The sequence below is a fragment of the Centruroides vittatus genome, unplaced genomic scaffold (genome assembly GCF_030686945.1).
Source record: "Centruroides vittatus isolate TY-2023 unplaced genomic scaffold, ASM3068694v2 contig_1863, whole genome shotgun sequence".
In the NCBI taxonomy this organism is placed as follows: domain Eukaryota; kingdom Metazoa; phylum Arthropoda; class Arachnida; order Scorpiones; family Buthidae; genus Centruroides; species Centruroides vittatus.
Window position 1 is genome coordinate 1,362,685 of NW_027121147.1, and position 21,460 is coordinate 1,384,144.

A 21,460-nucleotide genomic window follows, 5' to 3' on the forward strand; every position below is an offset into this window, starting at 1 on the left:
TAGGATTGATGTATTTATTAGGAAAATAAGGTTAATACAGAAAATAGTCTGAGAATTTATTTAAATTTCGGAATGTTATTTAAATATAAACAACGTACAGCGTGCTCAGCCGAAAATAATACAAAAACTAAACCAGCACCTGATCATTCGCTGAGAGATATTTATTCTTAAAACAAACGTTTTCAATCCAATCAATGGATCATCTTCAGGTAAATTAGAACATTACAAAAAATAGAACAACAAGTTCAAAATACAAAAAATATAACGGTTAACCAATATGTAACTAACAGTACAATAACGTTTCTAAATATCAACAAATTAATAAAAATGCTGCTAAAATTATAAATAAAATATTAATATATAACAAACAAATAGTGTATACAAAATATTAATACCTCCCCTTAATAAACAAATTAATAACACTAAATATTAACCCTGCTTAATAAGCTGTACAGAGTTTTTCATTTAACTATACATATTAATAAAGCTACTACACTTATTTGAAGTTTTTAACTGCAAACTTCCATGCGGAAGGAAGTCCCTCGGCATCTCTTGCGTTGATGCAATTCCCTTTAAGCTTGCTTTTATAGATTTCTAATTTTTCGGCCGTTCTTGCCAAGGTCGGGGAGTGTATTTGTTTCAGTATATCTGCTTCATTCCATCTTACTATTGAGCCTTCCGCTTGTGCCATTTGTGACAATACTGTGGCATTAGAACCTTTTCTAACATCATATCTGTGCTCTTTTATCCTTACCCCTACGTGGTCGTGGTCCATCTACATACACGAAATTTACGTACAACAAGCGCTTAGGAAGCATTATGAAAGAAATTGCACATATAAAGGATACAAGGATAATCTTAAAAAGAGCTCCAAATCTGTACAGAATTCTTAGAAATGATAAAGGGTTAATTAAAAAAGAGGATAGGTCTGGCGTTTATAGGATTCCATACGAGAATCAGATGTTAGGAATAAGTAAAGATTATGTTGGGGTTACTACTAGAAATCTAGGGGTAAGGATAAAAGAGCACAGATATGATGTTAGAAAAGGTTCTAATGCCACAGTATTGTCACAAATGGCACAAGCGGAAGGCTCAATAGTAAGATGGAATGAAGCAGATATACTGAAACAAATACACTCCCCGACCTTGGCAAGAACGGCCGAAAAATTAGAAATCTATAAAAGCAAGCTTAAAGGGAATTGCATCAACGCAAGAGATGCCGAGGGACTTCCTTCCGCATGGAAGTTTGCAGTTAAAAACTTCAAATAAGTGTAGTAGCTTTATTAATATGTATAGTTAAATGAAAAACTCTGTACAGCTTATTAAGCAGGGTTAATATTTAGTGTTATTAATTTGTTTATTAAGGCGGAGGTATTAATATTTTGTATACACTATTTGTTTGTTATATATTAATATTTTATTTATAATTTTAGCAGCATTTTTATTAATTTGTTGATATTTAGAAACGTTATTGTACTGTTAGTTACATATTGGTTAACCGTTATATTTTTTGTATTTTGAACTTGTTGTTCTATTTTTTGTAATGTTCTAATTTACCTGAAGATGATCCATTGATTGGATTGAAAACGTTTGTTTTAAGAATAAATATCTCTCAGCGAATGATCAGGTGCTGGTTTAGTTTTTGTATTATTTAAATTTAAAAAAATTATATTTTGTGAATAAATTCAAGGAAAATGTTTTGTTCGATATAAGTTACAAGAATTATTATTTTTAACAACTTACTTTTAAGTAAAGTTTTATTAAATTTTTGCATTAGGAAAGATATTGTTATATTTGTCCTGATGTGGCAAAGGAATTTGCAAAGTATGATCAAGAACCACACAAATGGATTAAAAAGCATGAAGGATCTAATTCAATTACAAAACAAACTTTCTCTGTAGATGTAGGATATGAAAGATTTTTGGGGCCTGAAATATTCTTCCATCCTGAGGTAAGATTACATTAATCTTAAACATATTAGTTTTACAAGTGATTATAATTTAAATTATATAAATGTAGTATGATTTAACATTATCTTAAATGATTGTTTTCTAGATAATATTTAGTTACACATTGAGAGTGATTATCCAAGTTGATTGGCAATATATTTAAACAAACAAACACTTAATAATAAAACTATCAGTTCTTTGGGAGAAATACTGATATTAAATATGAATTTCTTACTTTAGTTTTTAAAAAGTATCATAAATTTTTTTATTAATATTATAAATTAATATTATACTGCACAATCTTATTTATCATTTCTATTATATAAAAAACTTCAAAGAGATAGAGTTGAAAAAGTAAATTTTGGTTTTTTATATATGTATAAATGTGATCTAGAAACCTATTATCCTAAGATTAACAAAATAGACTGATCTAAAAGAATAAAACAACCTATAATCTTGTATAATTAAGTTCAATTGAGATCTGTTAGATGTTTAAGTTTTACTTTCATGGCTATATAACAAGGGAAAGTATTGGAATCATGTCAACCTTAATCCTTTCAGTTTTTTGCAAATCTGCATGTTTTGAGACCATCTGAATTTAAAAAAATAAAAAAAAGGCAAAAAAAATTCCCGTGTTTGTGTCTATTTTGCTTAATATCTCAGGATTTGGTAAAGATTAAGCAATGAAATTTGGCATGGTGGCTTGTTTATGAGGGGCATTGACGCTATTAAATTTTCATGGGTAAAGGTCATGTGTGTCTCCAGTATGATCAGACTTAATGACAGTTTCACTTGTTATTAACATTTATAGTTTTTATAAAACTCATCTGTATACTCAAATTAAGCTTTTTGCCACATTATAGTAATTAAAAATATAAAAGTTTTTTTGACAAAATCTCATAACAGATGGTGCCACACACAATTTTATTAAGTTATATTGTAATTAAAATTATAAAAGTTATTTTCTAAATAAGATGTCATAATAACCAGGAAAGTTATGCAGCTTGTTGCTAGATTTTTTTTATGCTTTGAAATTTAAAAATTTTCAAATAACTTTTATTATTTTCAGTTTTGCAAATCCCGATTTCATGACTCCAATATCTGAAATTGTTGATAGTTGTATCCAGAGTTGTCCTATTGATGTTAGAAGACCATTATACAAGGTGAAAATTAATAAAGTTCATTTAATTTATAGAAAAAATAATAGGTACAGGAATTTTATAAATATTATATTTCAAAAATTTTAAGTTCCGAATCAGTAATTTTTAAAGATAAAATATAAAAATTAAAAAAAATAATGTATATTTTTTAATTTATAATTTTTTAATATATATATTTGTTGTTATGGCCAAAACTCAAAGTTTGGCCAGTTTTCAAATTGGCTGGCCATTTCGCATTTTGCCCGAGAGGTGTGGCGAAGGTCTGATGCATTTGAAATGACCAGTGTATATGCTACTTTGGCTGGCCATTTCACGAGGAGTGGGAAATCCCTGGCCAAAATTTGATGTGCTGATGCAAGACTGTCTGGTAGGTGGCACGCGAGAAAAATGGAGGATGCTATAAATGCAGGGACTGCCTCCGGAAATGAAGCTGCTGCCGTGGCAGTGAAATCATTGGAAAGTCCAGACTGGTTGCCTGACAATAACAATGCGAAAAGATTCTGTATAGTGTGTAAAAAAGAGTGTAGTTCAGCCCATTCTTGTGGATCCTGCAACAAAGATGTCTGTGCAATTTGTGGAATAAGTAATGAAACAGATAAAGGGTATGGAGGGATAATTACTTGCAGGCTATGTCATAATAAACAAGAAATCAGGAAGAAGAGATTAGCACACTTTAGTTTGCAAGCTCAATTTGCTTAAAAATTCAGATGCAAAATCCCACTGGCAAAAGTTGGAGATAATGTATGCATCAGTATAGTAGATGTTGACAGAGGTCGCAGTGATCAAAGAAACATTCTTGCAATTGTCATGAATGTTGAGGACACTTTCTACAAGCTAGGAACAGAATACGGTGTTCTCAAACAACTGTATTCCAGAAGTGAGTTTTTCATTCTGCATGAGAAACTGCTCACACTGGAAACCATGTACACAGAAGAAAAGTCACTACAAACTGTCGTGTCTTCCCAATCACTGACAGGGACCAAGGCTTGATGCAATTGCACTGTTTTATCAGTGGTGCAACACTTGCATTTGTTACTCTGGCATTTTGTTTGCAATAGCAATGCTGATATCCCTGACCCAGACACACTACTAAATGATACCGCCTCCCTCAAGCTTATCCCTTTGCTTGGTAGTACCATCAATACCCAACTTGACAGGGCAATAACATTGATGAAAAAAAAATTTTATTTTCCATTATGGTTACAGGACTAGCCATTGGTGTTATATCCACTATTTAAAACAGTTTCCATAACAAAAATTAATGAACAATTATTTATTGTGACTTAATCATAATGCCAGGCTGCAATTTTTAATTTATTTAATTAAAATATATGCTCTCCATTCCAAATTAGTAGTGTCTGACCACTGTACAGTACATTATACTTTCCATCTAGTAACAGAGTTGTGCCATTCATCTATCTAACTACTTTCAGGGAAAAATTTTTAAATTGAAATAACATGACTTCAGGTCCAAACTGGAAGTTCATATAAAGTTAATTGGGAACTCCTGCCCCTAAACTTTCTATATCTGGTCACAACTTTCATCTGTCTAACTCCATTCTCAAAATTAAGGAAGGACAGACAAATACACAACAATGGGAATTTATAGGTGAACAATTTTTTCAAATGCAGCTGAAAAATAACATTAAAATACAGAACTCAAATCTGACAAGTGATAATGCATGTGATTATAATTTATATTGAAAACATACTGTATTTAAAATATTAAACAAATATTCTTGAATTTACTCTAATTATAATACATAATAAAATTTTCTAAAAGAAATTTCAGGGATTCATATTACTTTCAATTTAAAAAATAATAATAAAATTAAATGTGTCTGTCTCATTAAAATTGGTATAGACATGGCAGATTTACCTTAAGAAAATTTTATGTGTGTTACGGCCAAAGCCCGAAATCAGCCAAAACGGAAAGTGTCTGGTCAAATTAGGAAATGGCCCATGTCTGATCTTTTCTTGATTTTGGGATTTGGCCAGCCAGTTTATGAAATGGCATGGGGCAATCGGCCAAAGTTGGAAGAAAAAAGTCTTGAGCAGATTTTGGTAGGTCTGTATAATTTCATACTTTATATTGATTATTAATTAAATTATTAAATTCAATTGTGTGTTAAGCTTATTAATCCTAGTAAATTATCAGTCTCTATCATCACTTGTTATGACAAGATGAACTTTTATGACATTTCAAATTTAAACAACAGTTTGTTATTTCTACATTTGCAGCAATTTGTTATGCACTTAGTAGAGTGCAGTTCAAAATGCCATGCCAGTTTGAGTTGCAACAATAAATAATTAAGTGTTGAAAATAATGATTTTATTAAAGTTATTTAATCTTGACTATCAAAAGTATCAACTAGTGTTAATTAGTAACAAGAATGCCCATGCAGAGTGGTATAATATGGTAAATATCCTCTGAATTCATAACGTATCTCAAGTGAAACATGGAGTTTATTAATGGTCAGTCAGTAACATTCTTGCCCTGTGATATTGGGTATTAACATTAATCCCTTCCTAACCACTTAATCTGCAAGGGCTGGTAAAGCCCGACCTCGGTGTCGTTGGATGGCTAGGAGGGCAAAACGTGAGTGAGGAGGTCGCAAATAAGTTGACAGGTGTCCTTTGATTGACAGGAGACAGGTCTTAACATAACATTAACATTTATTCTAAATGTAAAGGTAGGATATACAGGTTAAATATGTGATTAAATACAGGTACAAATACTCCTATCGGGAGGAGAGCCAAATAGTTCTACGTAGCTTGCGAAGCGCATGCTCGTTCTATTTCCCTAGTTCTAATGGTTTGCTTGTGGAGAGAGTTTACAAGTTTCTAGCCCCCTAAATACCTCTCTTATGCGTAGTGGAGAGTTGATTTGACGAACTTTGTTGTATGGAAGGGTCATTGTCGTGGATGTTCTTCCAATGGGTGTCTTCTCTTCTTTGGTCCAGTCCGATGTATGGAGGTCCGGAGACAGGATGCGCACAATGTCCCGATATAACTTCCCATTGAATCACTCTCCCCGAGTTCCGGCAATTCTTGATTTTTATCGCCTTAACGTGGGAAAGGAGGGTCACATGACTGCCAAAAGTTGACACAACAGTGCTGAGTTGGCACTTATGTGTCAAATTTCCCATCAGATTCTTATCAAAATGGTGGTGGTGTTCTAATTTCTACCTGGCGTGTTCTTCCGTCGGATTTGTTACAATTTCTGACAAATTGGAAGTACCGTCAAATGCGTAATTCACGGATTTCACACTAACATTTCCAAGATTTTGGGGAAAAAACTGAGGTGTGAATGAAAGAAATATATTTTTAAGATATTTTTCATCACACATTTCTGTAGTGTGCACATTGATGTTTTTCCCAAAAAAAAACTTGGAGATGTTTGTCACAAATACGGTGAAAGGTTTCACCAAGCCATTTTCACCATGAACAAAAGATACTAAGGTCACATGTATCCAATGATGCTGGGAGTCTACTACTAGTTTACATTGATAAAGCAGACACCTAATATAATGAGGGATACAATATCTGAAAACTGACATGTGACATTTTCTTGCTGATTTTCAAAATGTAGGCATCAGAATTGATAAGAAACCACCTTTATTTCCCAGAGATAAAAATCACATTGAGATAGTGTAATTTGTAAAAAAAAAAAGATTAGATTAATGAAGTTAGTAAAATACTTCTCATTTTTCAAATTCTTGTTATTGAATTAATGGTGCTTTATTTTGAGAAATTATTGAATGGAAATAATCTGTTCTGATCATAACAATAATTCTATTTTAACATGACTTTTAGAAATTAAAATAAATTATTTATATATTTCAAGAATATTGTTTTATCTGGTGGCTCAACTATGTTCAGAGACTTTGGTCGACGGCTGCAAAGGGATTTGAAACGCGTAGTGGATGCTCGATTAAAACTAAGTGAAACACTTGGCGGAGGAAGAATAAAGGTAACATTTTATTTTAATTATATAGATTTAGTTTTAATCCAGTAACTAGATATTTTAATTGCCATTGTTAGGATTACCTTAATCGGTTAAAAGTGAAAAATTACTTATTCATAATGAATGGTTATTTCAAAAAAAACAAAAAATTAATTTTATTTGAGTATTTTTTAACTCTGCAAGGGTCTCGTGAAGTGACTCCCTTCAAATGTTTGTGTGGTATCTCACAGATTCCATTGTCTATTCTGAAATTGAAATTATTGGCATTGCATCAGAAACTATAAATATATCATTAAATAGAACGTGCTCAGCAAAATATTAAATAATAAATAATAATCTAACACCTTTATCGTTGCCGAGAAAGTTTAATTTAAAACAAACGTTTTCGACCTATTCCATAGGCCATCATTAGGTTAAAAAAACTGACAAATGGAACAGTTCCGTTCCAGAGAATCGAATACAAATATTTAAATTTCAAAAAAAAAAAAAAAAAAATTTGACAACGGATTAAAAGATGATAAATAATAAACGAATATTGTATAAAATTAAAAACAAGGAATAAAATAAAAATTAAAAATAAACTCAGAAAAACTCTTAAATACAAGTATCAACTAAAACTAATACAGAACCATAAAATAAACATGTAAATTAAGAGTTCCTTGCAGAGTTTTTAACCATATACTTCCAGGCCAATGGAAGGTTTTCAGCATCCCTCGCATTTATACATGCCCTTCTTCTCAGCGGTCCTTGCTAATGTTAGTAAGGACCACTGAGAAAATAGAGATTTACAAAAGCAAACTAGAAGGGGCATGTATAAATGCGAGGGATGCTGAAGGCCTTCCATCGGCCTGGAAGTATATGGTTAAAAACTCTGCAAGGAACTCTTAATTTACATGTTTATTTTATGGTTCTGTATTAGTTTTAGTTGATACTTGTATTTAGGAGTTTTTCTGAGTTTATTTTTAATTTTTATTTTATTCCTTGTTTTTAATTTTATACAATATTCGTTTATTATTTATCATCTTTTAATCCGTTGTCAATTTTTTTTTTTTTTTTTTTTTTTGAAATTTAAATATTTGTATTCGATTCTCTGGAACGGAACTGTTCCATTTGTCAGTTTTTTAACCTAATGATGGCCTATGGAATAGGTCGAAAACGTTTGTTTTAAATTAAACTTTCTCGGCAACGATAAAGGTGTTAGATTATTATTTATTATAAATATATCTTTTATTTCCATATTTTGTCTTCTCAAAATTTAAAATACTTGTGAAGTGGTGAAAATGCATATTTTGTGTTTGTTTTTTTTTTGTGATATGATTGAAAATGCAAAATAAAAAACAAATGCTCTAAGTTTCATTTCACTGGAAATTCTCAGGTTTCATGAATCAGGTGAAGAGGAATAGTTGTCTTTCCAGATCAGATTAGGATATTATTATTTTAAAGGGAAATTAGCAGTAGAGCTGATACCAACACTCTCATTCCAAATGGACACAAACCATAATTTATTATTCTGTACATAAAAGCTTCCATCTTATTTTAAACTGGATCAAATGACAATATTTTTGTTTTATTTTGAAAAAATGTTTTCTTTAACATGTAACAACCAGTTTTGTCAGAACTGATTATTTTATTTTAATCTTTTTATACAATGTGGTTACACAGTTATTAAAAATCAAGTATTTAAGTTTAAACATTAATTAATATTGCTCAAAATATTCAAGTATCAAAATTTTTTGCTGATTAACCTGGAATGTTTTCTGTCTGAGAAATGAAGCAATTGATGGATTAATGTGTGAAATATTTGTATTTTTTGTGTTAATTCAACATAGTCTTTATAATAGAACTTTTTATTTTAATTTAAAACGTGTATTTAATTAATTACATAAATATATTAAAATGGCAATAAAATGTGTTGAGATGAAATCAAGCTAGAAAATAATTTTCCTCATCCCAGTAATCCCATGACTTGAAAAAATAGTTGAGTCCTGGAGACAGAAAAATACAGTAGAGCATCGTTATCTGACCCCCGATCAACTGTCACATCAGTTAACCGACCGCGTTCTAGTCGGCAAATTCAAATGTCCACTAGTGATGTGGCGCTACAATATTTGGCTATGTCTTGGCTACTTTAATATTATTTTTTAAATTTTTGCGTGTTTTAGCTGGAAATACTGGCTCGACCATGAAAGGGAGGCCAGTATTTAAACCAGGCTTAATTTTCTATGTGTTCTTTATTTCTGTATTTATTTTGTGCAAGATAAAGAAATAATTTAACGATGATTATTATTTAAAAAAAAAAAAATTTGTTAGGTGTAACATCAATGAAAATTCAATGCGAAGTAGGTTAATAGCAATATACTAATTACATGGGATATACTAATATACTATACTAATAATGTATTTTTTCATACTTTTCGGTTATCTGTTTTTTCAGTTATCTGACCAACCTCAGTCCCCAATTGAGTCGGATAATCGATGCTCTACTGTAGCTGAGATTCAGAAAATCTTTTTTTCCATTTCTTCTCCCATAATTTTTGATGGGTTAGATCTAGTATAATTAAAATTATTTTATCAAACTTCACTAAATTGATTTGTAAGATTACGGGCTTTTCCATATCTTCAGTATATCCAAAAATTTATATAAAATGTGTACATAATCAGTACTAGGATTATTCTCTAATTTAAAGTTTTTTTTAATATCTATGTAAATAATACGGAACTAAAAATTGTCAAAATTTCAGCCTAAACCAATTGACGTTCAAGTTATTTCTCATCATATGCAACGTTTTGCTGTTTGGTTTGGAGGCAGCATGTTAGCATCAACAGTAAGTACTTTTGAATTTCATAATGTCTATGAGGTAAAGTTGATTTACATTATAAAACATGAAAAACAAACTTATGTTTATTTTATCAAACATGTTTAAGGGTAAAACCAATGAATAAGACAATATACAATGGGTGATCAGTTAACAACACAATCCGTTCCAAGACTTTGTTCGTTAACCGTTTATCGATTTACCATAGGTTTTTATGGGAATTTGAGTAATTCGTTCTGGAGACCCCAAAAAATAAAATATATATACTTTCTTACTACATTTATTTATATGTAATAATAAAAATGCATATATACACAATCTTGCATTTTTATTAGTCATGTTTCTTCCGTTTGTGGGGTTAAAGAATCTGTAATGTCAGTCTATTAACCTCAACCTGATTTGGATGCCATTCTAAGACAGTTGTTCTGACATCTTCCCACTTCAAAAGATTTTTAATAGCAGATATTGGCATTAACCTTTCAGCAATGGGAGAGTCAGGTATGGTTCTATCCCTTAGTAGTGGAGAATATACCAGGAAAATTTTTTAAGTATTTTTTCACACAATTTTTCTCATTTCTGTTTCAGAAAAAGTATTTGTAAACAGTTATGTCTAGTAAAGAAAAGTCTTTTTTTTATTGTTACATAATTCATTTTTTATGTGAATTCTTTTTTTATGGTAGTTTTTGGCAATACCCCCAAAAGAATTTAGTGGATATATACATCCCTCACCACTGCCACACAATCACCCTTGATGTATATATATGTCCTTCACTGCTGAGTCAGAAGAAAACATATCTCGCCAAGTTTCTTGGTGTTCTGTCGTCAGATCAATTTCAGGTTCCATTATGAGCTCTTCAACAATGCTCTTTATTTCTCAGATGTAATTTTGTTACTCCTTTAGCTGCTTAAGTCTTCTTGATTATACTGTATCTTTCTTAGGTAAGATTGAACAGTGGTTTACTGTATATCTGTTTGAGCCATGCTGCCCAGCAACATCAGACATCTTTTGCCCACTCTCTATCTTTGCTATTATAATCTCACCTTTCGAAAATAGAATACAATGCAAAACTTAATGAGTGCCTGCCCGACAATCTCGCAAATATTATAAAAGAATTGTTTCTGTCAGAAAAATAAAAGGCTGGAATTACAAGGGAGAGTTTCAAAGTTTGGATGAATACTATCCAATCATTATATACTGGGTTGAGCATCAATGTTGATATCTCCCACGCTCCAAAAAGTTTCGAATTGTTGCCTGAAGACAAGGGAAGACCAATTGGTATTCATTATTTTACATTGTTTCTTCTTGTGTTTGTTCTGTGAGGTGTTCGTTGTTTGAATGTAAAAATCTTTCGCAAAAGTGTTTGTTAACCAATCACTCACTGTATTTAATAGATATAATCTGGATATTATTAAAAAAAATACAAGTTTATATAATTTGTGTTTTTTTTATATTAAAAAATTAGTAAAATTAGATTATTTTATAACTTGGCAGTTGCCTTCAAGTTATTTGGCTATGATCTTGATTATTATTGCAGAATTATATTTAAAACTGAAAATGACTAATATAATGCATCACTAATGCCATGTTTTATATTTGTATGATTCCAGCTTTACAGTTTAGTTATTAATTTAACCTTTTAATAATAAATAGAAGCAGATTTCTTTAAATTCAGTTGTGGAAATTATTTTACCATGAAATAATTTTTTTATTTTTAAATTACAGCCAGAATTTTATCAGGTTTGTCACACAAAAGCTGCATATGAAGAGTACGGACCCAGCATTTGTCGTCATAATCCAGTTTTTGGCACAATGACATAATATTTAATATTTGTTAATATGGTGTAACTGTTTCACAACAATAGTGTGCTTCAGAAATATCAGTTTGTACACTAAAATATCTCAAAGATCGAGATTATGCAAATAGAAAATATCAGATGTAAAAAATTTGATAATGACATTCTACCCCAATTGATAATGTTGCATTTTTTATGTACTATTATTTTCATCATGTTTTAATATCAAAAATTACACAGTATAATAATAATAATAAAGATACTGTCAGGAAATTTACAATATTGTATAGTAAATAATAAAAAAATCTGTATAACAGTAAAAAAAAAAATAATAAAATATTTTCGTTGTTTAAACAGTGATAAAAACTTGCATTACCAATTTTATTATTTTTTCTTTAAAATTAGATGAAAGTTCACCACTGGTTCTCTGGCACCTCTCTTAATCCAGATGATAAAAATCACGAGAGAATTTTATTACTTCCAGAGCCACAAATGGTATTGTACTGTACATGGCATTTAACTTGGATTGTCTACATTGCAGTCATTAGCGATCCTTTTATTCTGTATGATTTTTAACTCATTTTACATTAAACTTAATCCTAACTAATGATTTCTGAAAAAGAAACTGGTGTGATATTGAGCCCAAATGCCAAGTTACATTTAATATTAACTTTCCAGCAATTTATAGTGTTTGAGACATAAGAAACACGTAATTTGTGATCCGGGATATACTGTAGAATTGTCGTGCGACCTCGATTGGTCCGTCAATACTTCGGAGCAAAGGGTGCTGGAAAATTGGTGGTGGGTCTGTATTTATATTTTTTCTTACAAATTGTAAAAATGTAGGTTATCAAGCATTAATATATTTGCCAATTTGCATCCGTAGATGATTACTGTTACTTTATTAATGCTTTAATAAGTGTCAATTAAGTTTATAATCCAAGCATTTTTTTAAAATATGGCATAAATGAGGTGAATATAAATATTTCTTAGATAGTAATTGATATTCAGTTACAAAGTGGTACTGTTAATTTTAATGAAAAATAAAGCAGAAATATTGAATAAACTTGTATTTTGTTGTCGTTTTTATATCAATTCTAGTATAAATTTAGATAATTATATCTTGCTATTAACGATTCCGAAGTATGTTAATGTTTATCTTTATATAGAGACTATTTTTAGTCTTAAAATGTAATTTACTACTGTTAGCTGTAATATATGATCGAGTATAATAATGTCTAATTTCGTATGCCTAAAAACTTTAAATGAACAAGTTATAAATAATTGGAAGTTATTCACTGTTATAAAATACACTTAAAATCATTAAAATTTCTTTGGCCATTTGCCATTTCCAAAATAATGTTCCAATTTGTAATTTAGGTTTAAATTGGAGGATGGTTTGTTTTGGAATGTACTAAAACATCAGAATTAAATTTTTTTTATATTTGAAAGGAAATTGAAATTGTTTTCAGAGATAAGCTGCATTCCAGAAGATTATTCATTCGTATATCTTAGTAATTTCAATTATCCCTGCCAAATATGTTGATATAATACTATTTTATCAAAAATTATATAATTAACAACAACAATTTTGCTTATAAAATCTAATTAGTCTTTCATGTGCTGTACCAGCTTATAGTACTATAAGTATTTAGCAGGGTTAATTAATATCTTTCAATTTATTGCTTATGTAGTATATTGAAATTTTTATAGTAATAGTAAATTCATTTTTTGAGTATATATAAGTTCATATATATAAAGTGCATCTGTGATATTTGAATAAAAGTATTAAGTTAAATGAACTCTTAATCAGTATTCAAACAGTAAAAACAGTATTAAGAACAAGAGTGAGCCACTTTGTTTTTTTAATGTAGAAAAATGTTATAATAGAAAATTTAACACTGATTTCATTAGAAAAATAAATATGAATTTTAATAAAATTAAGCTATATTTATTTTCCATTCTATTGAAATCTCTGAAACATCATTGTTCTTATATAATAAAATACATCTTTTCCATTTTGTAATTCCAAATGTCTTTATTTTCTCCATTTCACAGTCGCTATTAAGGAAATTTTCTATATTTTCTACCGTAGTCTTTGTCACCGAGTCTTCCAGATTTTGGAATTTGTCACATTTTAATCGTCTCATTCTTCTGGATGTCGACCTGTAGCACTTCCAATTTTGAGGTTCGAGCAGCAAGTAGTTTGTTAAGTTACACGTGTTTTTTAAAAAAGTTTTAAGACCACAATCGCCATAATTGAGATGGATCCACATTGTGACAGAAAAACAGAGTGTCATATCAAATTTCTCCTTGTTAAATTTAGACAGAAATTGTTTTAATATTTTATAAGCAGATTCTTCCATTATATTTAATGAAAAATAATGAATATTCTCTGGATAAGGATTTAGTTCTTTGCATTTGTCTACAAGTGAAGAGTCTAAATCAAATGCAAAAATGTGAAGTTTTCGCTTGCCGACATTCCATTTCCGAGAAAAATGTTCGTAGAATCCAATAGTTAAGTCCTGTAAAATATTTTAAAAAATTTTTGACATTTCAAATAATTCTCAAAAATTCAGATAATGCTATATCTATAAAGACAGATCTGTTAGAATATTTCTGTAGTTTAGTAAAATTTCAGATCGAATTTATGTAGGAATCGTGAACTTTGTTTTAAAATTTATATTTAATAATCAGAATTTTATACATTAACGTAACAGATTTGTCCTAAATATTTGGATTTTTGAGCCAATTGTGTTATAAATTTAATATATCCCTTGTAATTAGGAAACGTATAAAAAAATTGTTGCCATTTTTAATGCAATTGATTAATTTTCTTTTGTTTAGAGTGCAAATCTTAAAAAGTTTTAATTAAAAATATATGCAAGAAATAAATCTGGATTCTTTAAATGTGTTGCTGCAAATTGATTTGAAATGTTTTCTATGCTGATTGTAAACAATTTTGTTAATAATATCTTTATGTATTGAATTTAAAATAAAGACTCTCTAAAATTTGAAAATTTAAATCAATTTTTCAAAAAGGGACATTAAGATTATAATTTAAAATGAAAATTTTTATGAAACTAATACTATGATTTTCTTAAAAAGTACTTAAATAAAATACTCGTCACAAATAATTTTAAATTTGTGAAGTAAGCTTGGTAATTCCTTGAGCGCAGGCTGCTATGCCTTTTACCGTCCTGTTACACATTCAATAAACAAATCTTAACATCTATTTGAAACTTCTCATTGGCATTGCCAAGTCTACTTCTTGTATCACAAAAACACTTAAATATCTATTTGATCAAAATATTTGAAAAACTTTAGATATGCTAAGGGGCATCCTTTACACACAGGTTAATTTGAAACCCATATTGCATGCTGGATGCAATTCGTTGACCCAACTTGTGAATGTCGTGCAATTCACAATTGTATTGGCCTTCCGTTGATTTGTAGTAGCGTTAGTTGTCGGCAAAAGTGTAACGATTGTAACAGAGCCAAATATAAGTAACAGTTTTATTCACACGATCAAGAAGCTCTAGTGCTACAAAATATACTCTCAGAATTTCATCTCATCAACAAACAATCCTTGTAATATCTGACACGCTACTTCACTAAAGGTGCAGCATTTCTTTTCACACAATTGCTGGGACAAATCTTGGTGTCATTATATTCAACAACTAGCTGTACCCATGGATTTTGCAATTTGATAGTGAAGTACTGAGGGAGGGTTATTTCTAAGATTCTCAATCATTAGTTGTTACCAATTTGATAAAATTACTGATTTTTGTTTGTTTCAAACTAGCATGCTTTACAAATACTATGGTGTTATCTATTGGTTACTTGACAAAGCTGTCTTTACATGTTGCCTATAATATGATATATTTTTTATGTATATAAATAGATAGGTGTATTAATATATAAAAAAATTAAGTACTCAAAAAATACAAAACTTATAAAAAATAAATGAAGACTAAACCAGAAAATTCTGAACCTCAATATAACATCAATTAAGTACTATAATTTTAAACAAATCAAAAAATATTAAGATAATGAAATTATAGACAAAGTTTTAAAAGATAACAAATTTATTCCATCTGTGCAACAAAGCTACAAAATTCAACCAAAAATATGTTTTCCAATATATACTTTTGTACCCCCTTAGGGTTGGAATTTTGAAAATTAATTTCTTAGCAGTTATCTACGTCAGCATAGAAATGCACTGTAAAAGTTTCACCTCTAGGTTTGGCAGTTTGCTCCGGGCGATGACGAATCACAGTCGGGACATGTAATTTTATATATATATATAGATAAAGCAAGCATCAAAGTGTTGGATGGAATTACAGTATAATAGATTTCTTATTTGTTCTACTTAATAAATGCAAGTTGGACTGATGTAGTGCTAGCATCATTTTTTTTTTTTTTTTTGATTGATAAAGAACTTTATGAAGTTTCTTGGATTTCTTTGAAATCTATTTTATTTAGATCTAAAATAACAAAATTTGAAATTAAGATGTTTGAATTTTATTTATTTATATGCTTAATATTTACAATAAGGCATGCTGCAGCATACCTTATTGTTCGAATGGTTGCAATCGCAACCAAAAATCAAGAGTTAGAAGTTAACTAATTACCATTCATTTCTTTTAGTACATGTTTATTTGTTAACTTCTTATTCTAACTCTTGATTCTTGGTTGTGAATAAAGCTGTAATTGATCAATTTGTAAGGAAGACTTGATGATTCTATGAGCTAGTTGTGTTTGTTACTATACTGAGTGTCACAATAAACAATTAAAGTTTGAATGTTTGTTTTCTGCAGATTGAGATAACATTTGCAACTCTTAAGTTTATAAACAACACTTTATAGGTCAAAATTTGATTCTTTTCATAGCAATATGATAAAGGATCGTAAGATATTCCCGAGATTAACGCGAGGTGTAGCACGAGACTCGTTCCGGGAAGCATAAAGAAATGATCAGTTATATTTTTTTTGAATACGATTCCCATATACGCTCGATATTCTATCCGAGTCTCTGTACAATACAGCATTAAACGTACTTGCAACTTCTATCGACAACTACGTTTATTTCGTTAAAATTATTACATTGTAAGATATTGTAGTTATATTACAATCGAATCGTTGCATCATCAGAATCTGATTTTATTTAGTGATCCGTGCGTGCTATTTTACTTTTGTTTTGTTTGAAATATAATTGTATACTAGAAAACCTTAGTTTTATTGGAATAGAATATACCTTAAAAAAATATAGAATTATAATTCAGAACTGTGCTTCTCATACTTTTCATAAAAGTGTATTTTTCCCCCAGATAAATTATTGTAAATAAATGTTTTATTATAGATCCTATAAACTGTCGTCTATTAAAAAGTTTGTAAATAAATTATTATAGACAGATGGTTTTGGTGAAAATATCCCTATCATCTTTTTCTTTTATGTAACTTTGTGCAAGACATTTTCGGTTATACCAACACTTTAATTAAAATAATAATAAACTATCCAACAGGTTCATACACACACAAATTAATAGTTTCTCATTTTATAAATTGCCATATATATTCTGGGGTTAATTAACTCTCCATCGTTTAATTTTTCAGAATCAATTGCAGCTGATATTCGTTTAATAATCAATTTTTTACATATAATTAATAATGGTAATTGAATAATTGTGGAATTTCGTAAATAAAAAACTGAAATTGAACGGACGAACGTGTCAATTACAGGAACACGTGTATTTGAGAATTTACGGTATACTTACGCCAGCATTACATCCAATATCGAGCATCAATACATCGACTTCGTTTTGGAATAGATCAAGTATATTAATTGGAAGTAGCTTTAATCTGTTTTCGACGGGATTAAATTGGTAATAATTGTTAAAATTTCCAAATTGTGCCGATCCGGAAGTTGCAGACATGTTTTACACGAAACTTCAGTTGTTAACGTTGCCATATCGGAAAATGAAATAATTAGCACGACCAAAAGTTTTGTTAATTAACAAAAACTTCATTTTCTTCAACATTTTCTTCGAAAACTCGTTAAAAATCGCAATTTTAATGATCCACGTAACAAGAAATTTGTATCTTATTTTTTTACGTCCTGTAGATTTTTTCAACTCAATTTTTAGTATCCACAGTACACTAAAAGCAGAGTTTAAAAAAACAACTAAAAAGGCTCCAAGATGGCACCCTTTTAGCAAGCCCATTATGGGTTCGGCCAGGCCCTCAATGGAGCGAGGGGCGGCCCGAAAAAATCCAGGAGATTTTTCGATCCGGGTTCCTAGAGCGGTAGTCTACCACCTCGGCCGCTCGTCCATTCGGCAGTGTGAATCCTCCAATAAAAGGGGATTCAAGCATACAAACCTTGATAAATCGTCCCGATAACGTGTCAACTCGCTGACCGCAAAAAGTGGTAACTGAATAGATCGTCCCCCTGTGATAAAAGGCCGGGAAACCCTCGATGATACCACAGATTAACATCCGGATGGGACACGGTTATAGTAAAATTGGCCGCGTTAAGAGCACGCGATATTGTGGATAATTTATATTTGCATATTTGATTATATAGGAGTAGATTATTAGACTATTGTTTATCATATATTAATCAGGATTGGTTTACAGGATTTAGACATATTTTTTAGAAAAATGTCTGCAATTATTTTGTAATATGAAATTAATAACAGAACAAGTAAAATAGAAACTCAAAAACAGGAAAAAGAAGATATAGTTAAAATGTTCATATTAAACGACTACCCATAAATATTATTAGGAAAATGGATACAAAAATTAGAAAATCATGAACAGCCAAAAAGAGAATTTGATAAAGAAAAACAGTTAGTAAAATTAACCTATATACCGAAATTATCTGAGAGAATTAATAGTAATAGAGAATAGAAAAATGTAATAGAAGTAAAATAAATTTAATACCTGAAAAAATAAATTCGACAAAAAATTATCTTTGTTATAGAAATGATAAAAATATGATATAACAGAAGAAAAAGATGTAGTGTATTCGTTTGATCGCAGTTGTGAACAAAAGATGACATATATTGGAGAAACAAAACGTAAAGTAAAAATACGTATAAAGGAACATATTCGCGCCATCAAAAGTAATTATGCAAATTCAGCGGTAGCAGAACATTGTAATACAGAAAGATGCGAAATAGATTTGAACACTATAAAAATAAAGAAAAGAAGAAAGAAATTATCTTAAAAGGCAGTTATATGAACACATCAACATAACAAGACAAAGCAATAGAATGAATAACAATTTAGGAAGAGAAATACACCAATGATCGACAGAGGGAAGTATAAAAGGAAAGATAATCTTGTGACAAGATATTGTCCGAGTAACGAGAGAAGAACAATGATGTAAGTTTCAGAAAAGTTTTAAACCACCTTTTTATGAATGTAAATCATAGCTATTGTTATTGTAGACAGTTAAATGTTATTGTATACAGGTTTACTAATAACCCAGTATACAATAACATTTTCACTGCTACTTATGTTTTTGAATGTTGATGTGTTTAAAAATCACACAACTGTAACTTTTATTTCGTTTTTATTATTTTACTGTCGGATATTTTTTAAATTTCGTTTTAGAAATTACTGGTCGTAAACCTACTGATGAGGTACCAACAGGTCCGAAACAATGATATCATGCGTGTGTTCAGGTGAAAAATAGGGTTTTTTTTCTGATATTATACTGGTGCAATTCAAGGAAACAAGTTCTAGTAATAAAAGTCCTAGTAGATAAATTAAGTAATAAACATATGATAAGGACACAAAGGCATATAATTTGATACATCGAATATGAATTTGTCTGATATTTAAGATCGTTTAACCTTTTTTTTTCCATTTAGCTAATTTTTACCTTGAAAATACAGGAAACAGAAACGAAAATAAAGAAAAAAATGGTTAAATTTACCTTAGGTCGCCAAAATGGCGGCTCGTCTCTGATTCCAGCAAACAGGAAGAGGGAAACAGTGTGGATGGACGTTCTAACCCAGTGATTCCCAAACTTTTTCGATTCACCGCCCCCTTTGTTCCACAAAGTTATACCCAACGCCCCCTAACCCATTTTCTCTTGTGTGAGAAAGGATTGGAAAAATTCTTAGGAAAACTTTTCTATGAACCTCACACTTTGTGCCCTTACCGTACATTGTTCTCAACATCTGGAAACCATTAAACGCAATGTTTCCTCTTATCCGTTTAACAGAGGAAAGGGAACAACTGTCAGTGACCCCTACTTTTGCCTTTGGTCACCGTTCAGTACCCTGCCTCTAGTGCCCCCTAGATTAACTCTCCGCCCACAGGGGAGACGGTAGCGCCCACTTTGAGAACCACTGTTCTAACCTAACCTAACCTATTCTAATAAATTACCATAATTATTACCAACCAAATTATTAGAATAGGTTAGGTTAGGTTAGGTAAGGTTAGAACGTGCATCCCCACTGTTTCCCTCCTCTGTTTGCTGGAATGAGAGACGAGTCGCCATTTTGGCTACCTAAGGTAAATCTAACAGAAAAAATTAATTCAATTTTGCAAGAATAAATTTCATGATTCGATCTTAAGAATTTGAATTTCATACGTTATAAGGGAAGTATACTTAACACAAGTCTTTTAAAAATACAATATTCTTTTTACGTGAATTCAACATATTATACAAGTTTACACTTAACAACAGGAATGGCTATGAATAATACATTCTAATATTAAAAGTCATGTAAAAATATATTTTATACAATTTATTTCACGTTTATTCAAGTTTATTGTTATTACTTCCAGATGTTCTTTGGATGAAACACAAAGTTTAGAAGAAAATATTTTCCAAGTTCTTAGAAGAAATTAAATATTACATATACTGCTTTACTTACATCAATTATCTTCATTTAAAAATATAAAAGAAGCATAAAATCCACTGCAAGGATACAAAATGAAAATTCATGAAGATATAAATACACTTGAAAAATGTTTTACAGAAATTGTGTACTTTAATACGTCGTCTCTGATTAGTTGTTTTTTAAAGATATTAGTAACATAATATATTTATACTCTAACTTTATCATCTCTAAAATTAGTTTGTGTTTTGATGCAGAAATTTGCTTTTAGATATAAAAATTATTATATACAGTAATACCTCGACTTACGCGATTTTTAAATCTCGTAGATTCGTCTTTTGTTTGAGCGCCACGTAACTCTTGATTACTCACTTCCCCCACACTATTGTTCAGGTTACATGTTCGGACATGTCGCGCAGAATCGACGCATAGCTACATTTTATTTTGTGTTATTTATTTCTGTTTGTTATATCTACGAAGACTTGAGAGACTCTACTATGTCATCCAAACGAAGTAGAACTGATTCTTCTGCATCAAACAAGAAAAGAAAAACTTTATCTTCGGAATGTAAAGTTAACATTATTGAAGACTTCGATACAAAAATGAAAAGGGGTTACAAATTTTAGAAAATAGACTACAACGCAGAGCGCATTTCTTCTACAAAACGAGAAATAAAAAATTATTAATTAACATGCTACGAGGAAATTTTGCGGGAGAAAGAAAATCTTTAAGCCGTCAGACGAATTTGTTAGATTTTATGAAGCCTTCTACATCATTAAAGTAACTTCGGTTTACGATTTTAATAATATAATTCGTTATACATACGTATTATCTACGATTTTATTAAACATTTTTTTCCTAAATTATTGTTTTCTTTAGTCTTCGGCCCCAATTAAAAATAACTTGTATGTATTTAT

At 30.0% G+C, this 21,460-nt stretch overlaps 2 protein-coding genes across 2 annotated transcripts in view; one reads left to right on the forward strand and one right to left on the reverse strand.

The window, feature by feature from the left end:
* Positions 1-12,758, forward strand: part of Arp3 (Actin-related protein 3) — a 41,594-nt gene extending 28,836 nt beyond the window's left edge. The window contains exons 8-12 of the mRNA XM_067264379.1: positions 1,778-1,951; positions 3,020-3,112; positions 6,957-7,082; positions 9,818-9,901; positions 11,616-12,758. Of these exons, the coding sequence (XP_067120480.1) occupies positions 1,778-1,951; positions 3,020-3,112; positions 6,957-7,082; positions 9,818-9,901; positions 11,616-11,711 (573 nt within the window). The 3' untranslated portion in view covers positions 11,712-12,758. The remainder of the gene's footprint in view (positions 1-1,777; positions 1,952-3,019; positions 3,113-6,956; positions 7,083-9,817; positions 9,902-11,615) is intronic.
* Positions 12,759-13,550: 792 nt separating this feature from the next.
* LOC136970014 (pre-miRNA 5'-monophosphate methyltransferase) lies at positions 13,551-17,641 on the reverse strand. Its single transcript, XM_067264380.1, has 2 exons — positions 17,463-17,641; positions 13,551-14,211 (listed from the first exon to the last, which is right to left on the reverse strand). The coding sequence occupies exons 1-2, from the start codon at positions 17,619-17,621 to the stop codon at positions 13,627-13,629; spliced, it is 744 nt and encodes a 247-aa protein (XP_067120481.1). The 5' UTR covers positions 17,622-17,641; the 3' UTR covers positions 13,551-13,626.
* Positions 17,642-21,460: the final 3,819 nt, after the last annotated feature.

Bases quoted from the DNA above. Each gene is read 5' to 3' on its own strand.
- LOC136970014 (XM_067264380.1), bottom strand. From the start codon at position 17,621: ATGTCTGCAACTTCCGGATCGGCACAATTTGGAAATTTTAACAATTAT. The intron at 14,212-17,462 runs GTAAGTATACCG...AATATTTTACAG, and splicing joins ATATTGGATGTAATGCTGGC to GACTTAACTATTGGATTCTA.